Source organism: Cydia fagiglandana, chromosome 10, assembly GCF_963556715.1.
Source record: "Cydia fagiglandana chromosome 10, ilCydFagi1.1, whole genome shotgun sequence".
Classification (NCBI taxonomy): domain Eukaryota; kingdom Metazoa; phylum Arthropoda; class Insecta; order Lepidoptera; family Tortricidae; genus Cydia; species Cydia fagiglandana.
This window is the reverse complement of record NC_085941.1, coordinates 2,054,711-2,069,487: the sequence shown is the minus strand read 5'-3', so window position 1 is coordinate 2,069,487 and position 14,777 is coordinate 2,054,711. Positions and strand designations below refer to the sequence as shown.

Below are 14,777 nucleotides of genomic sequence, written 5' to 3'. Positions count from 1 at the left end.
ATACTCCATCCAACTAAAATATATTTTATTATTAAATTAACGATCAATTAATATTATCCGACAGGTGAAGAAATATATCTATCGCAAACTATGTTAAATAAGGAATTCATCTAGTACATGATCACTTCACTCATACTTCATTTAAGTATAAATAGCTTAACTATAATTAAGGGGAGGTTACGCGAGGCCGAGCTTGTGCTTTTTGCGCGCCTTCTTCACGTACGCTTCCACCAGGGCTTGGATCTTCGTGGGGTTGATCTCACCCGTCTTGTTGTGGCAGATCTGGAACAAACATACAATTTTATATCTTTGCATAAATGTACATGTAAAGTACTGTATTTACCTCAGTAAATCTTACGATTTAATGTTTTTCCAACGGTTCGCCAACACAAACATCGCGCGGTACAACCGGCTCTATTCGCAGTCTGACATCGACTGACCCTAAAGGCCGAGCCACACCGGCTTGCGTGTGCGTGACGTGCGCGTGTGCGTGCGCTAAAATGTTGGAGCCGCACACGCACACGTCACGCAAGCGGTGTGCCATCTCTCATAAGGATCTGTATACTACAACGCCGCACGCGTACGTGCACGTCACGCACACGCAGCCGGTGTGCACAGGCCTTAACTGTCAGTGACTTCACCATGACGTAAGCGCTCGAGACGTCTATACACTACAGTACAAAAAGCCGAAACTTTACAATCATAATGATAACATTTAGGGTTCCGTATCCAGAAGGTAAAAACGGGACCCTATTACTAAGATTCCGCTGTCCGTCGGTCTGTCACCAGGCTGTATCTCATGAACCGTGATAGCTAGGCAGTTGAAATTTTCACAGACGATGTATTTCTGTTGCCGCTATAACAACAAATACTAAAAACAGAATATAATAAATATGCTGGGGCTCTCATACAACAAACGTGATTTTTTGCCGTATTTGCGTAATGGTACGGAACCCTTTGTGCGCGAGTCCGACTCGCACAAGTCATGAAAACGTTGTCAACAAATTTTAATAGTTGAACAATAAGGTTGTCTTTACTGCCATGGCTCAAAGCAGGATTACCTCTGAACAGCCTCTGAAAGAGAAATATTTCCTTGGACACTTACGCATGTATTGCGGCTTCAGCAAAATGAACCTTATCAGATGTACAACAAGGTTGTATTTACCTTGGGCACGGTGCCGCGCAGAATGTATTCCTCATTGGACACGCGATTGCGTGTGTTGTGCGGCTTTAGTAAAATAAACCTTATCATATGTACGACAAGGCTGTATTTACCCCGGGCACAGCGCTGCCCAACATTTGCACTCCTCCACACAAATTGAACCTTATTACTGTAAGACAAGGTTGTATTTACCTTGGGTACGGCGCGGCGCAGGATATCCTTGTACTCCTCCTTGGACACGCGTTTGCGTGTGTAGTGCGGCTTCAGCACGAGTTTAACTTCCTCCACTACGCGTTCTTGTCGGTTCAGTTTCTTCAAGAACTGAAAGAATATCAAAATAATTATTATAATGAAGTAAATTCTATAAACAACTGTACTAACTTCATCAATGCATAAGATTTGTGCCTTAAAATATTTTACTTGTATGTTGTCGTATGCAGCGCAACATTCTAGGTATCACAAGGACGGATCGCATCCGAAACACTACATTGCGCTCCAGAACACGCATAGCTGACGTAGGGGAGAAGACCGCCAGGCTGAAGTGGGACTGGGCAGGCCACGTCTGCCGCATGCATCCGGATCGGTGGGTGGGCTAGTATATTAGCCACCAAGTGGATGCCGCAAAATAAGCGCAGACGTGGCAGGCCCAGGCGGAGATGGCGGGACGACTTAGACACCTTCATTAATAACTGGCCGGAAAAAGCTCAACAACGGGAGTCGTTGAAATCAAGGGGAGAGGCCTTTGCCCAGCAGTGGGACACCATAACAGGCTATTAAAAAAATGTTGTTCTTCCGAAGGGCACGGCAGACTTATGTCCGGAAAGCGGCGCTGGAGGCGCCTCCTGGATGCTGCAAGGTGTATGGTGTACCAACCTTGCTCTTAACCTGCATCTCGACAGCCGAGCTGGGCAGCTCGTCCAGGATCTTCAGGTTGTCGTCGTCTATCTTGACTCCTACTTGCGTCTTGTTGCCTGAAACCATATTACCGTGTTACACAATCTGTGAAGTGGAATTGTCCTATAGTTCGTTTTTTTTAGCATTAGAAAGAACTTGCAAGAAGGTAAGCCATCTTGACATGTCTTTTAATTGAAAAACGCTTTATAAAAATATAAAACTATTAGTTATGAAAGCAGAAGGATATAAATGATCGTATTAGATTCATAATTGTTACATATTTGCCGTAACTTATTTTTAAAATGTGTTTTTCAATTAAAAGACACATCAAGATTGTTTACCTAATTTCTAATGCTAAAAAAAACGAAGTATAGCTTCTGAACAAAATGCCGTTTTTTTATTAGGAGTATATGTCAGTATTCTATTGATATTCTTAAGTTTATTTTTTACAAAAAATATTATATTTTATAAAAGCTGATAGAACTATTGTTTCGACAATCATAATAATTCTAACAAATCCAAGATAGAATAGTTTGCGTTGTTTTGTCACCCAATTTCTGTCACTTTTGGTCTCTAACCTCAAAGTGGTTTAAACTTAGGTTTACCCCATAAATACGAGAAGTTAAATGAAAGTTTGCAATAAGTTTATTTATTCAACTAAACTATGTATAAGATTTAATTATTTTGGGCTTTTTGTAATTACATATTTTAAATATAGAAATTCGATACTTACCTTTACCCTTTTTCCTGTTAAACTTGACCGGCACCTTAGCGTGCGACTTATCCTTGCGTTTAATCGGCTTCGCGCCGAACAGCGAGTCGAACGCGTCTCGCTTGCCCGCCGGCGGCGGCGAGAATAGGTCCCCGAAGTCACTGGAGCCCGGCGAGTACGGGGAGTCCCCGCCCTCATGCCTGGGTAAAGGCAGCATGGATATCTTGGTAGCTTGCATGGGTTTGATAGGATTAGATTTGATGGGGGAAGGTTTGGCGAGGAAGAGTTTGGGTTGAGCGCGGGTAGGCTCGGGGAGGAGGATGCGGGGCTGGGGCTGGGGCGCGGCGGGGGGTGCGGGGGTGGCGGGCGCGGGCAGGTGCGTGCCGGCCGCGGGGACTGGTTCGGGGGACTCGTCTCGCGTTGACTGAAGGAGCGCCATCACCTGCGATGAACGAAATACTAGTGTAAAGCATCTTCTGACTGCGACAAACTTAATTCTGCCCTGTATTAAAAATCCTTTCACAAAGTTCCGAGCTACATACATTAGCTAGCCCTTTTACAGCAAAAGCAGCGTATCTAATAGCGCCACGGTGGTGCCCGCGCCAAATCGAACATTACATATTTCCTATCCAAATAAGCTGTGCCATAACAGAGCATTGTGGCATACCTGAAAGTATAATTTATCAATAGACTACGTACCTTCTCAATAGGCGACAGCGGCCTTCTCGCGATGACCTCGTCCGCCGACAGGTTGGTCCGCTGGGCCGCCTCCAGCGTCATGCTGGGCCGCTCCGGCGACGCCTCGGCCGCCGCGGGCGACGCCGCGCGGGCGGGCGACGCTGAGGCCGACCGGGTCGGCTCGAACGGATCGTAGGCGTCCGGAGAATCTGGAGGTTCAGGAGGTGTGTTTGGACCGTTTTCAGCTTCAGCCGGCGCCGGTTCCTCGTCTTCTCTGAGTGGGTTGGGCGCTCGAGGTGCCGTACCGGGCTTAGCCGCGAGACTGAACTTAACAGGGGCGGGTGCAGGCTGCGCGGCGGGCTCCGGTGGTGTCTTAGGCCCGACGGTCCCTAACGCGAACGCCGGCGCCGCCGGAGCAGGCTCCGGCTCCTTTTGAACTGCTGGTTCTTTCTCGCCGTGGTCGCTATCGCTGAGCACGATCACGTTTTTAGGGGAGGGAGTCAGCTCGCGGAACGGCGAGCGTTCTAAATCGATGATAGCTACTGGTTTAGCGTTATCGTCAGCTGCTGGCGCTATTCGCCGACGCTTGCGTTTCTCGCGCCGCGCCTCGCGATGCTTACGTCTTTCCGCCGGGCCGGCCGTCTTTTGCTGCTCGGCGAAACTAACGCTAACGAGGATATTGTCCCCGGATGTGAATACTTCTTTGCTGGGCGCGGGCTGGTCTTTGCCGCGCTTGTGTTTGATGCGTTCGCGGCGGCGCGGTTCCTTACGCTTGCGTTTACCGAGACGTTTCGCCGGCGACGCGTCCGGCGGGGGTGTGCGCGGCGATAACAATCGCGAATCGACCGACAGAGGCGACCAGCCGGCCGGCGGGCCGGGGGATAGCTCTGGTGAGCGACTACGGCTGCGTCTCTTCTTTTTACGCTTGGGCGATTTGCGTCGAAGTTCTTCGCGGCGACGGGGCGCAGGCGCCGGGGGCGAACGGGCGCGCTTCTTCTTTTTACCGACCTTCTTAGGGCTGGCGGAGCGTCTTCGCTTGCGAGCGCGAACGGGCGACGGTTCCCGCCTCCGAGGAGACACCCTTCGCCTCGGTGACGGCGTCTTGCGGCGCTTGCGGACTCGGCGTGGCGATACGGAGCGTCGCGGAGGCGAACCGCGCGGTGATAACGGGGTGAGTGAGCGTAAACTCGCCCGACGAATTCGCGGACTAGGTGTCAACCGCCTGGATATGGAGCGTTTAGCGCGCGACAACGACCGACGCGGCCGGGATAACGAGCGCCTCACGCGTGACAGCGATCGACGGACGCGCGATAAAGATCTGCGCGGCCGCGACAGCGACCTACGCGGGCGCGATATAGATCGCCGCGCGCGCGATAAGGACCTGCGTTCCGGCTGCGGGGAATGCGACGCGGAACGTGCTGGGGACACATCCCTTCCGAACGGATCTTTCTGTTTCTTTCTCTTCTCTGTGACGACTGATCGAACATCGTATCTCTCTAAATCCTTGCGTTTTTCGCGTCTGCGTCGTTCCGAGGCCGCCCGGCGCGGTGACTCCGACCCTGAGCGCCGGCGTCTGTCTTTATCTCTATAGCTGCGCTCGCGGCCCGCTTTGCTCAACTTTCTAAACGCTATATCTTTCTTTCCTTTACTCTTAGTCTTTCCATCTTTCTTGCCTTCTTTGCGTTTCTTTTTCTTGCCGTCCGGCTCGGGCGGCGTCGGGGAGCCGGCGGCGTCACTGAACACGCCGTTAGCTTCGTCTTCGGAGATCATTTCTGTGCCGAGCGCCTCGCCTTCTAGTCTCACGTCATCTTTGCTCTGGTTCTCGTCTAAACATGGCGTGTATGAGCGTTCATCTTCCGTTTCACTAATGGACTCGGTCATTTTTTCTGGAGCACCTTCACCATCAGCTATAGCGACCAACTCCTTCTCCGTTCCGTCATCAGATCGTGGGGAGTGTGGGGACCGTGGGGAGTGTGGGGACCGTGGGGAATGTGCAGAAGGTGAACGTTCACTAGTAGGAGTGGCGGTTCCATTTTGTTTTTCCCCTTCTTCGAGATCTTCCGCTGGTCTTTCTGGTGTCTTATCTTCTTTTGGCGATGGACTTCTGATTTTGGCTTCATCGGCGTTTTCTTCCTCTTCTATATCCTGATTATCTTCTTCTTTGTCCTCTTTATCATCTTTGTCCTGTTTATCATCTTCTTTTTCATCGTTATCCTGTTCTATATTCTCATCCGTTACCATCGGCGTTTTATCACTATCATTGTCATCTTCTGGGGGCTCTCCTGAAGTTTTAACTTCATCAATTGTCGGTTCCGGGGCTTCTGGCTCCTCTGTACTCGGTTCCTCAGTTTTTTCAGCAACATCCTCATCATCATAAAGACTAACACGTTTTATAAGCGAGGGAGTGTTTAGTTTAATTTTGATCGGGTCTCGAGTGTTGGGTGTTATAGGGCAGCGTTTGGAAACCTTTTCTTTGTAGTCGTCTTTCTTAGTCGGAGTCGGTTCAGGAGTTTTGACTTCTTCTTCTTCAGGAGTTTTAATCGGCTCGTCATCCTCTTGTACTAAATCAGTCATGTCAAGATCAGGTTTAGAACGCATCGTAGGGGGCGCTAGAGAGCCCGCGCTCGCTATATGTACGCTTGTGGCGGAATAAATAGAGAAGTTAGGGCAATCTCCATCAGAGTCGTCGTCGGAGTTATTTTGCTGCGGTTCCATAAGCGCTCTGTGCTCCTCTAAGACTTGTCTGACGGCTGTATCTAGTAAACCGGCCGGGAGGGCCGGAGCGGGGGGGAGGGGTGGTACTGAAGTGATAGGGGTAGGCGGGGGTGTGATTTCTGGGGATTTGGGGGGTGAATCGATTTTAGGAGGTACCGGCGGGGCTGGTAATGGACCGAAGACCGGTGCCGATGTTTGAGGCGGTTCCTCCTCCTCATCATCATCATGTGTCGGTTCGGTCGGGTCATATTTCTCAGTGTCGATTACTAGGCTCGAATCGCTTCCGTCCTCTGATTTTTCTTCAGGTAATTTGTCGAAGGCGAAGACGGGGGGTTCCGGCAGGGGTCTGAAGGGGCGGTCCTGTGCGGGCGCGGAGGGGGGGTGGGGGGCCACGCGCATGTCGAGGGGGTTGTCGAAGCCCCCGAACGAGTGCCGCTGGGGCCCGGGGGCTTCGGGCCGCGCCCGCGGCCAGGCGGGGCCTAGGCTGTGTCTGTTGTCTAATCTACAATTGGAAATATGTATTCATTAGTAAGTATATTTGTGGGGGTTAACAAATTCTGTGCTGTCAGTCGGGAGACAACGGCAGCATTATTTGCTCGTAAAAACATTTGTTTAATGACACGAATTGAGTTTCGGAGGGTACAGTTACCGGTATTCCTTAATAAGAACATAATGCAATGAATTTTGAAATACGAAAAATTTTTATAAAGAAAATTTTTACTTAGTCGGAAATCTTAAGGCGCCAGAAGAGATGTGCCGCTGGAAAGTTTCTAAAGTTTCAAAATATAAATGAAGGAAATTTTTCATATTTTTTATGAAGAATTAAACTTTCGATTACCAAAACGGAACTTTCACTAAAACTTTTCTAGAAAGTTAATTTTTTTTTAAATTTTTCGCAACTCGCACATTTATAGGCGGAAGTGACAATGATACCTTTTTTCGAGGGGTTAAAAACTTTGAATCACGTTAAGTGCGGCAGGGAGGCCTCGGGACTTGAAAGTGCTAATGACCTGTGTGGCGCCTGCTGCCGGGGCTCGGGGCGCCTCGGGCGCGCGCAGGCGGGGGCGGGGGCGGGGGCGGGCGCGGGGGCGGGGCCGCGGCGCGGGCAGCCGCCCCACGCCTCCTCGTCGCGCCGCGCGCCGCCGTAGTTGTTCCCGCGGTTCGGGTAGTTGTTCTCGCCGCCGTTGGGACCGTACTCGTACCTGTGCACGGACTCCGAGCTTATTCTACAGTGGAAGTGACGATGCGGTCAGATTTTCACTATGATCATCTGAGACGCTTTCACTTAATTAGTTTATTCACTTGATCCGTCCAACTTTTTTTTTCAACTCTGGTTAGTTACAAATTAGGCCCTCGACACGTGACGTCGGAACGCAAGCGTGACGCGTATTACTCGTAACGCGTATACAGGCGCGTCTCGATATTGCGGGGCCGCCGCGCGAGCAATGTTCGACCGCGGCAAACCTGTATTTTGGCGCGCAAACCAATTTCGGTCCCATCTTGAACTTATGCGCGGCGGCCGCGCTCGGTAAACGATCCGACGATCGACCACATTATATCACAAAAATTAATTATTCGGAACGAAGTATAGAGCCAAATACAAAAAATATCTGTTGCGATAATCACTACATTTACTGTTACATAGAAACTGTTTAGTGCCCTATAATTTAATTAAAGTACGACACTTTTCATTATCCATGTATGCTGCCGTGCAAGCCAACTGAAATATATACACACCCGTCCTAACTGCGCGCGAACATTCCTTTGCCGCGCGTCGAAAAACCGACAATGACCGAATGGTTCTATGCGCGGCGCGGGGCTCGCGCGCCCGTGGTCGAGTCGGCGCGCGGGCGTGGGGGCCCGGTATCCATGACGCGCTGCTGCCGGATAGCGTGCCGCGCGATATGGAGACGGGCCTTAAGACGTGAACGGTCCGAACACGTGCATAGTCAAACAAATCCGCACATGAAGCGTAATCTTATACGATTCGCTACAACAACGCTTCAACGATGTGTACCGAGGGCCTTAAATTATTCATATCTTCCTGGGCAAACTCCCGATTGCAATAGGTTAAGATAAGCGCTTTGAGTTGCAGTTGGATGCCTGGACAAAATAAGATTAGACTACATACCCCCGACCAAAGTTGTTAGCGCTCTGCTCGCGATGGTAGTTGCCGCTGTAGCCGCCGCCCCAGCCGCCGCGCTGCCCGTGCGCCGGCGCCGAGCGCACCGGCGGGTCGGAGGCCTGTCATCAAACCGTTCTTTACAATATCATACATTTAAATGTATATACTATTAATGTATAGTTATAGTTTGTAAAGTAGTGTAAAAGCCTCGAACTGTTTGAATGTTGTTGCACACCTGTTATTGATGCATAAATATTATACGTGTCTGCTGTACTTATGTAACTTTACTTGCTTTGTTTATGTACTGTTGGTGCGTCTATAAAAAAAATTTAGATGCTGCCTACCTATAACGCTATTGTATCGGCACCAAAGTTAAGGACAGACACGCAACATGTCATGCAACAACGGACTTTTAAATTCATGTTATTTTTAATTAAATTCCATTTTTAGAGGAGGTGTGTACTATACAGCTTAGGATATATTTACAAACTTTTATTTAACTTGTAATATTTGTATGTTTGTTCGGCTCAAATCTTAAACGTCTTGAAAATCTTTACGTCTAAAACATGTTTCAACTAACGGTAATTGACTATTTATTATTTATTGCCTACACCATTATACAATAATACGCACACATCTATTCAAGTTCAATAGAAATGGCCAGTTTACGACAATGACCAAACTACTCGTAATTACCATAATTATTTCATATTCATGGTTTGGTCAGCCATTTGAGAAGCTAAAATCATAAATCTATTCTCTCCTGTGAAATGATGTTATGATAATAATTAGTGATTGCTCTCTGAACTGTTTGATGACCAAGTTGGTTGGTCAGACAATTTATTCACTAATTTTTATTACCTTGCTGACATCGACTCTTGCCTTCGCCGCGCAGTTTGATGCTGATCTGTCCATCCACCGTCACGGACACTACAGAACGCTTAGAGTGTAGTAGTGTTTGGCTCTCCAATATAGACAGTAGTTTTACTACCACTATAGTGAGTGATAAAGACAGATACACATTATAATTACCTTGCTGACATCGACTCTGCCTTCGCCGCGCAGTTTGATGCTGATCTGTCCATCCACCGTCACGGACATTACAGAACGCTTAGAGTGTAGTAGTGTTTGGCTCTCCAATATAGACAGTAGTTTTACTACCACTATAGTGAGTGATAAAGACAGATACACATTATAATTACCTTGCTGACATCGACTCTGCCTTCGCCGCGTAGTTTGATGCTGATCTGTCCATCCACTGTCACGGACACTACAGAACACTTATACTTCGTTTTTTTTAGCATTAGAAATTAGGAAAACAATCTTGATGTGTCTTTTAATTGAAAAACACATTTTAAAAATAAGTCACAGCAAACATGTAACAATTATGAATCTAATACGATCATTTATATTCTTCTGCTTTCATAAATTATAGTTACTGATTTTTAATAAGCGTTTTTCAATTAAAAGACATGCTAAAATTGCTTACCTTCTTCCAAGTTCTTTCTAATGCTAAAAAAACGAACAATAGAATGCAGCAGCGTTTGGCTCCCCAATATGGACAGTAGTTTAACTACCAATATAGTGAGTGATAAAGACAGATACACATTATAATTACCTTGCTGACATCGACTCTGCCTTCGCCGCGCAGTTTGATGCTGATCTGTCCATCCACTGTGACGGACACTACAGAACGCTTAGAGTGTAATAGTGTTTGGCTCTCCAATATGTCGGACAGTAGGTCGGGTGCTGCGGTGGCGTGAGGGGGAGATGGCACCGACACCATCTTACGGCGAGCCTGTTAACAAAACATAAAATTATCGCAACGAAACAGATGTTTCATGAAACTGAACTTTGATTAAATTTTTGAGTTTCATTAAAAGTAGTTATAATGACGACGTGATTGATCATTATTTGACTGTTTCAACCTCCTCACGTCTCACTTTCGTAAACACTTTTTTGACGAATTTTCTGTAGATTTGGAGTCTATAAACACTGAAGACAGAAAATACTCCAAACTGAACAAATTTGAAGTTGGTATTCGCCCCGAGCTCTTCTGACATGAAGGTCAGTGACCTCTTAAACTCACCTGTCTGTCTGTAAGCACTTAAGATCGCAAAGCAAAGCAATGCCTATGTCACGGTCGAAGCTCTCTCCAACGCGATTTCATCATCCGAGAAATAGTCCAAGTCTTGTCCAAATAGACTTAACATCGGTATGTCAGCTCGAGCTCGTTTGACATGGAGGTCAGAGGTCTGTGACCTTAGCGTTGTAAGATCGTCTCACCTGTCTATAAGCACCGAAGACGGCTGCATTCGGCCGCACAGCCCTCGCTACTGTTGAAGCTCCCACCGATGCGACTTCTTCAATTTGCGCCGGGGCTGACATGGAGGTCGGTGACCTTTTATACTCACCTGTCTATAAGCACTGAAGACGGCCGCATTCGGCCGCACTGCCCTCGCCACTGTCGAAGCTCCCTCCGATGCGACTTCTTCATCCGAGAAATACTCCAAGTCCCTCTCCGATCCAAACAGATTTAGGGTCGGTATCCCGGCTCTCGCTCGTCGCACATGGAGGTCGCTGACGCCGGCGCTGACGGTGACGGGGGTGGGGCCGGGCGCGGCGAGGGCGGCGAGCTGCGCGCGCACGGACTGGCGCACGAGCGCGCGGCGCGCGGCGGTGCGCGGCCGCCGCGCGCGCGTCTGTAACTAATTATTTGTTAGGGCGCTTAGGTAACTTTAATCTCTTATATAAAGATTTCGTTCAGATTCAGAGCAGGTCTAAACAAGAGTTGATTTAATCCCTGCAGTCCTTGGCAGAAAAGTTACTTCCGAGTTCCACAGACTCAATAACGAACATGCACCTTCATACAAAATGTATGAGTCGAGAACCTCTAGGTTTTTGACATTTCAAGAATTTAAATTTTGAATTGAAATAGGAAACCAATAATGATATATATTATGTACCTATGATAATATGATAAAAGAAAGCATAATACATTAGTTACATTATGAATGAATGTGAAATGCAATATAATATGCAAATGAACACACATGCGTGTTCTTGGCAGTGAATGTGTTAACTGACAATTATATGTTTACTTTAGTAATGAAACTTCTAACCTACTACTTCTACTAGGTATGTATCTAAATCCACATTACAAAATTACTGATCATTAATCAACAAATGTGTTTTCCCGCGTTTGCATTTACAATCATCGTTCATAATGTATTAGGTAGTTTACTTTTTAATACCAATTATATGGTACATTAAAAAGTACCTCATATATTATCTAATCTTTTATCCCAATATACGTTTTTTATTTAAAGAGACCTTTAAAATTTCATGCTAAATAAACAAGTAGATTTCAAAGAATTGGACTAAGCAAATTTCCGAACCTTCCTTTTCCTAACAGTCCTCTTCACCCGTCTGGTAATAGGGAACTTCCCGTTCTCCTCGATCTCGTACTCGATGATGACAGTCTTGGTTCTCCTCCGGGTGGGCTTGCGGCGCCGCCGCGGCGGGGCGCGCGCGCGGCGGGCGCCGGCCGCGTCCGCCGGCGCGCCGCGGCGTCCTGAGGAGGTGGACGGCTCCTCCGCGGATTGATTTCTTGAAGACCTACATGAGACAGTGTAGTAGTACATGAGACATGGATCAATGGCGATGATAGTAAGGGCCAGTTGCACCAACCACATTTAACAGACTTATCAACGTCAGCCGACGCGCCCTGGCGCTTTTCTATGAAACTTTCCATACATAAAAGCGAACTCTTTAACGATACGAACAGTTTGGTGCAACGGAAGTGTGCTTAGTCTAAAGTTAAGAATAAATGTAACATGAACATGTAAACATCTCAACGTAAGTACCTACTACAGTTACAGTACCTTTACAGTCTATTTTCCATCGTATTTTCACAGAAACATACGAATGTGTCTTGCTATTTCAGTTAGTCTCGGTGCAAAAAGTAATAAAGTTGACTGAAATAGCATGACAAATACGAATGTTTCCAAAAAAATATGATGGAAAACAATTATGCACTACATCTGTCCTAGAAAAGTGATGACCTACATTATGTCAGAGAACTCATTGTACTATTTAAAAATTCAGTAATGAAACTGATTTCTGTTTTAAGTTTCATTACATACTACAAGGTCCAAAAACTCTACAGTTTAAGTTGCAATTGTATAAACTTGACTTAGACTACTCTAAGTCTAGTCTATACAATTTTTTCTTCTTTATTGGAAATTAAATTAAATTTAAACTGTTTATTTTGGGAAAGGTACAATTTAATAACCAATAACTTAACATATATATTGTTACTGATAAGATAATTAATGTTTTTTCTAAATTACATCACAGTTTAAATTATTGTTAAATAAATTAAGCATTTATATTGCAGCCAAATAATAGAAGATCTGGGTGTTGATCCTAGCTTAAACATAATTTAGCAATTTGTAATGTTTAGAAAATTCATATGACTACTACTATGACTATACTATTGCATTGTGCTTAAATACTGAATTGAAATTAATAAAAAAACTGTATAGACCTTCTAACTTCCCTAGTCTGTCTTAGAGGTACAGCACGCGGGCCCTGCGGGAGCTCCATATCAGCAATGCCAGTGAAGAGATCATCCACCTCCGAGAGATATATAATGTCTTCCAAGCTTCCAATGTTGTGCAGACCACGGCTGATGCAGCTTGGGCAGTGCCATTGGTCTATGGGGATCTGAAATTGTGGAAATATTGTTTATAAATGTAGCATTGGATGATTGGAATGGTGTTTATGTACTTATTTGAGCCACTTATATTTTGGGCAATAGAGACGCCAACACAATATTTACTTTCGTTTCCATCTTATTTGTTATAAAGCTTCCTGGTTAAATACTTACATGCCATTTGCAGTCTATTATGCATGACTCGAGTGCACACTGGGATGACTCTTGATAAATGGGAATAGTAAACAAAATTTACTTAACAGGCTGATTTTGGCACATGCAAGTTTCTACCTGTCAAATTAGTTATCAAAATCAAACTTACTTCAAGTAGTGGAGGTGTGAGACACTGCATGTGGAAACCCAGGTCACAGCCATCACACAGCAGCATTGAGTCTTCATTCTCCATACTGCCACAGATCTAAAAAAATAACAACTTGAATTACTCTATGGTCAAGAACGAAAATAGAACTCAAAAATTGCCACAGCTGAGTTTACTCACCTCACAAACGGTTGGGTCCTCAATAACAAGCATCTCCACAGAGGGGCGGCGGTCTGTTACCTGAACAGGGTCCGAACGCAACACCCGTCCACCCGCACATGTCCTCACTACTATAGAATCAAAAGTGATGCGGTCCACCGGACAAGTGTTCACATTCTTGGACCATTCTGTGATGCAGTCTAAACAGAATATGTGCTCGCAGTTCGCAGGTGTGCCCACTTCTTGTTCTGTGAATCTCATAAGACAGATGGAGCATTTGTCTGAGTTGCCCTCAGAGCTGTCTGAGGCGAAGCCTGAGGCGGGCTTGGGAGGGGCGGAGGGGGCCGGACCGACTGAGCCATCGCTGTCGGCGTCCGAGTCGCGGAGTTGAGGCAGCGCGCGGCGCCGGCGCGCGCCTACAGAGCTCCCGCTGCTGCTGGCACCCTCATCCTCACTCACCACCTGAAACACACACACGGTCACAACACTGCACTGTCTCCACACACTAGCAAAGTCCAGGTCAGGAGTAGCGCTCACCCGTAGGCGCCTCTTGCGGGTCCGCGTCGGGCCATCGCTCTCGTCACTGTCGGACTCTGAGGCGGATGATAGCACCATCACTTTCTTGATGCGTCGTTGCGGCCTCGGCGGTGTCGCCGAGCCCTCGCTGCCGTCCTCACTCATCCTGGCGGTCTCTTGAGCACAGCCTGACCGTCCGCTGGTGCCTCAGAACGCAGACACGAAGCGAGTTGGCAAAGGTGTAAATGACCTTTGCGAGTCCAATTTTGGAGCATTCGAAGTGAAGATGACTGAATTCATCCGGTCAATACGATAAAAAGTGGCATTACAATCGTCTAATTACATAAAAGTTGCTCTAATGCGTTATAATTTATTTTTAATATTTTGACAGCAAGCCGCTTCTATACTCAGTCGGCCATTTTCATTTCATTTTGTGTTAAAGACGGAATTGCCATGTTAGTATTTCCGTCAGATTATTGAGATTCCAAACATACTTTCACTATGTGAATTATTTCAATTTCATCACTTCGTCATTTTACAGTAGAGAAATAAAAACGATAAATTACTATTTTTATAACATGGATCATGGTTGTGGCTAGTTTTTCTATCTAAATGATTAGTGCAAAGAGTAGTCTATACGTATTATATTGCAGAGGAGTTTATACTCTTTGCTGGTATCACTGTAGGTGTGTTTGAGACATCAAGTTATTACGGTTTTTATCGCAATTTTTAAGAAGTGATGAAATAAATTCCTGTAGCACCATTCTAGCACCTATGTAT

General features: G+C 46.4%; 1 protein-coding gene across 1 annotated transcript; it reads right to left on the bottom strand.

Annotated features, from left to right (window-relative positions):
• Nucleotides 1–8: 8 nt before the first annotated feature.
• On the bottom strand, nt 9–14,432 carry LOC134668304 (PHD and RING finger domain-containing protein 1). Its single transcript, XM_063525787.1, has 15 exons — nt 14,019–14,432; nt 13,503–13,943; nt 13,326–13,421; nt 12,836–13,014; nt 11,685–11,904; nt 10,701–10,988; nt 9,905–10,084; nt 9,319–9,420; nt 8,293–8,405; nt 7,172–7,363; nt 3,468–6,678; nt 2,790–3,210; nt 2,036–2,133; nt 1,355–1,483; nt 9–282 (listed from the first exon to the last, which is right to left on the bottom strand). Exons 1-15 carry the CDS (start codon nt 14,160–14,162, stop codon nt 178–180), a joined length of 5,919 nt encoding a protein of 1,972 aa, XP_063381857.1. The 5' UTR covers nt 14,163–14,432; the 3' UTR covers nt 9–177.
• Between the last annotated feature and the right edge of the window lie 345 nt (nt 14,433–14,777).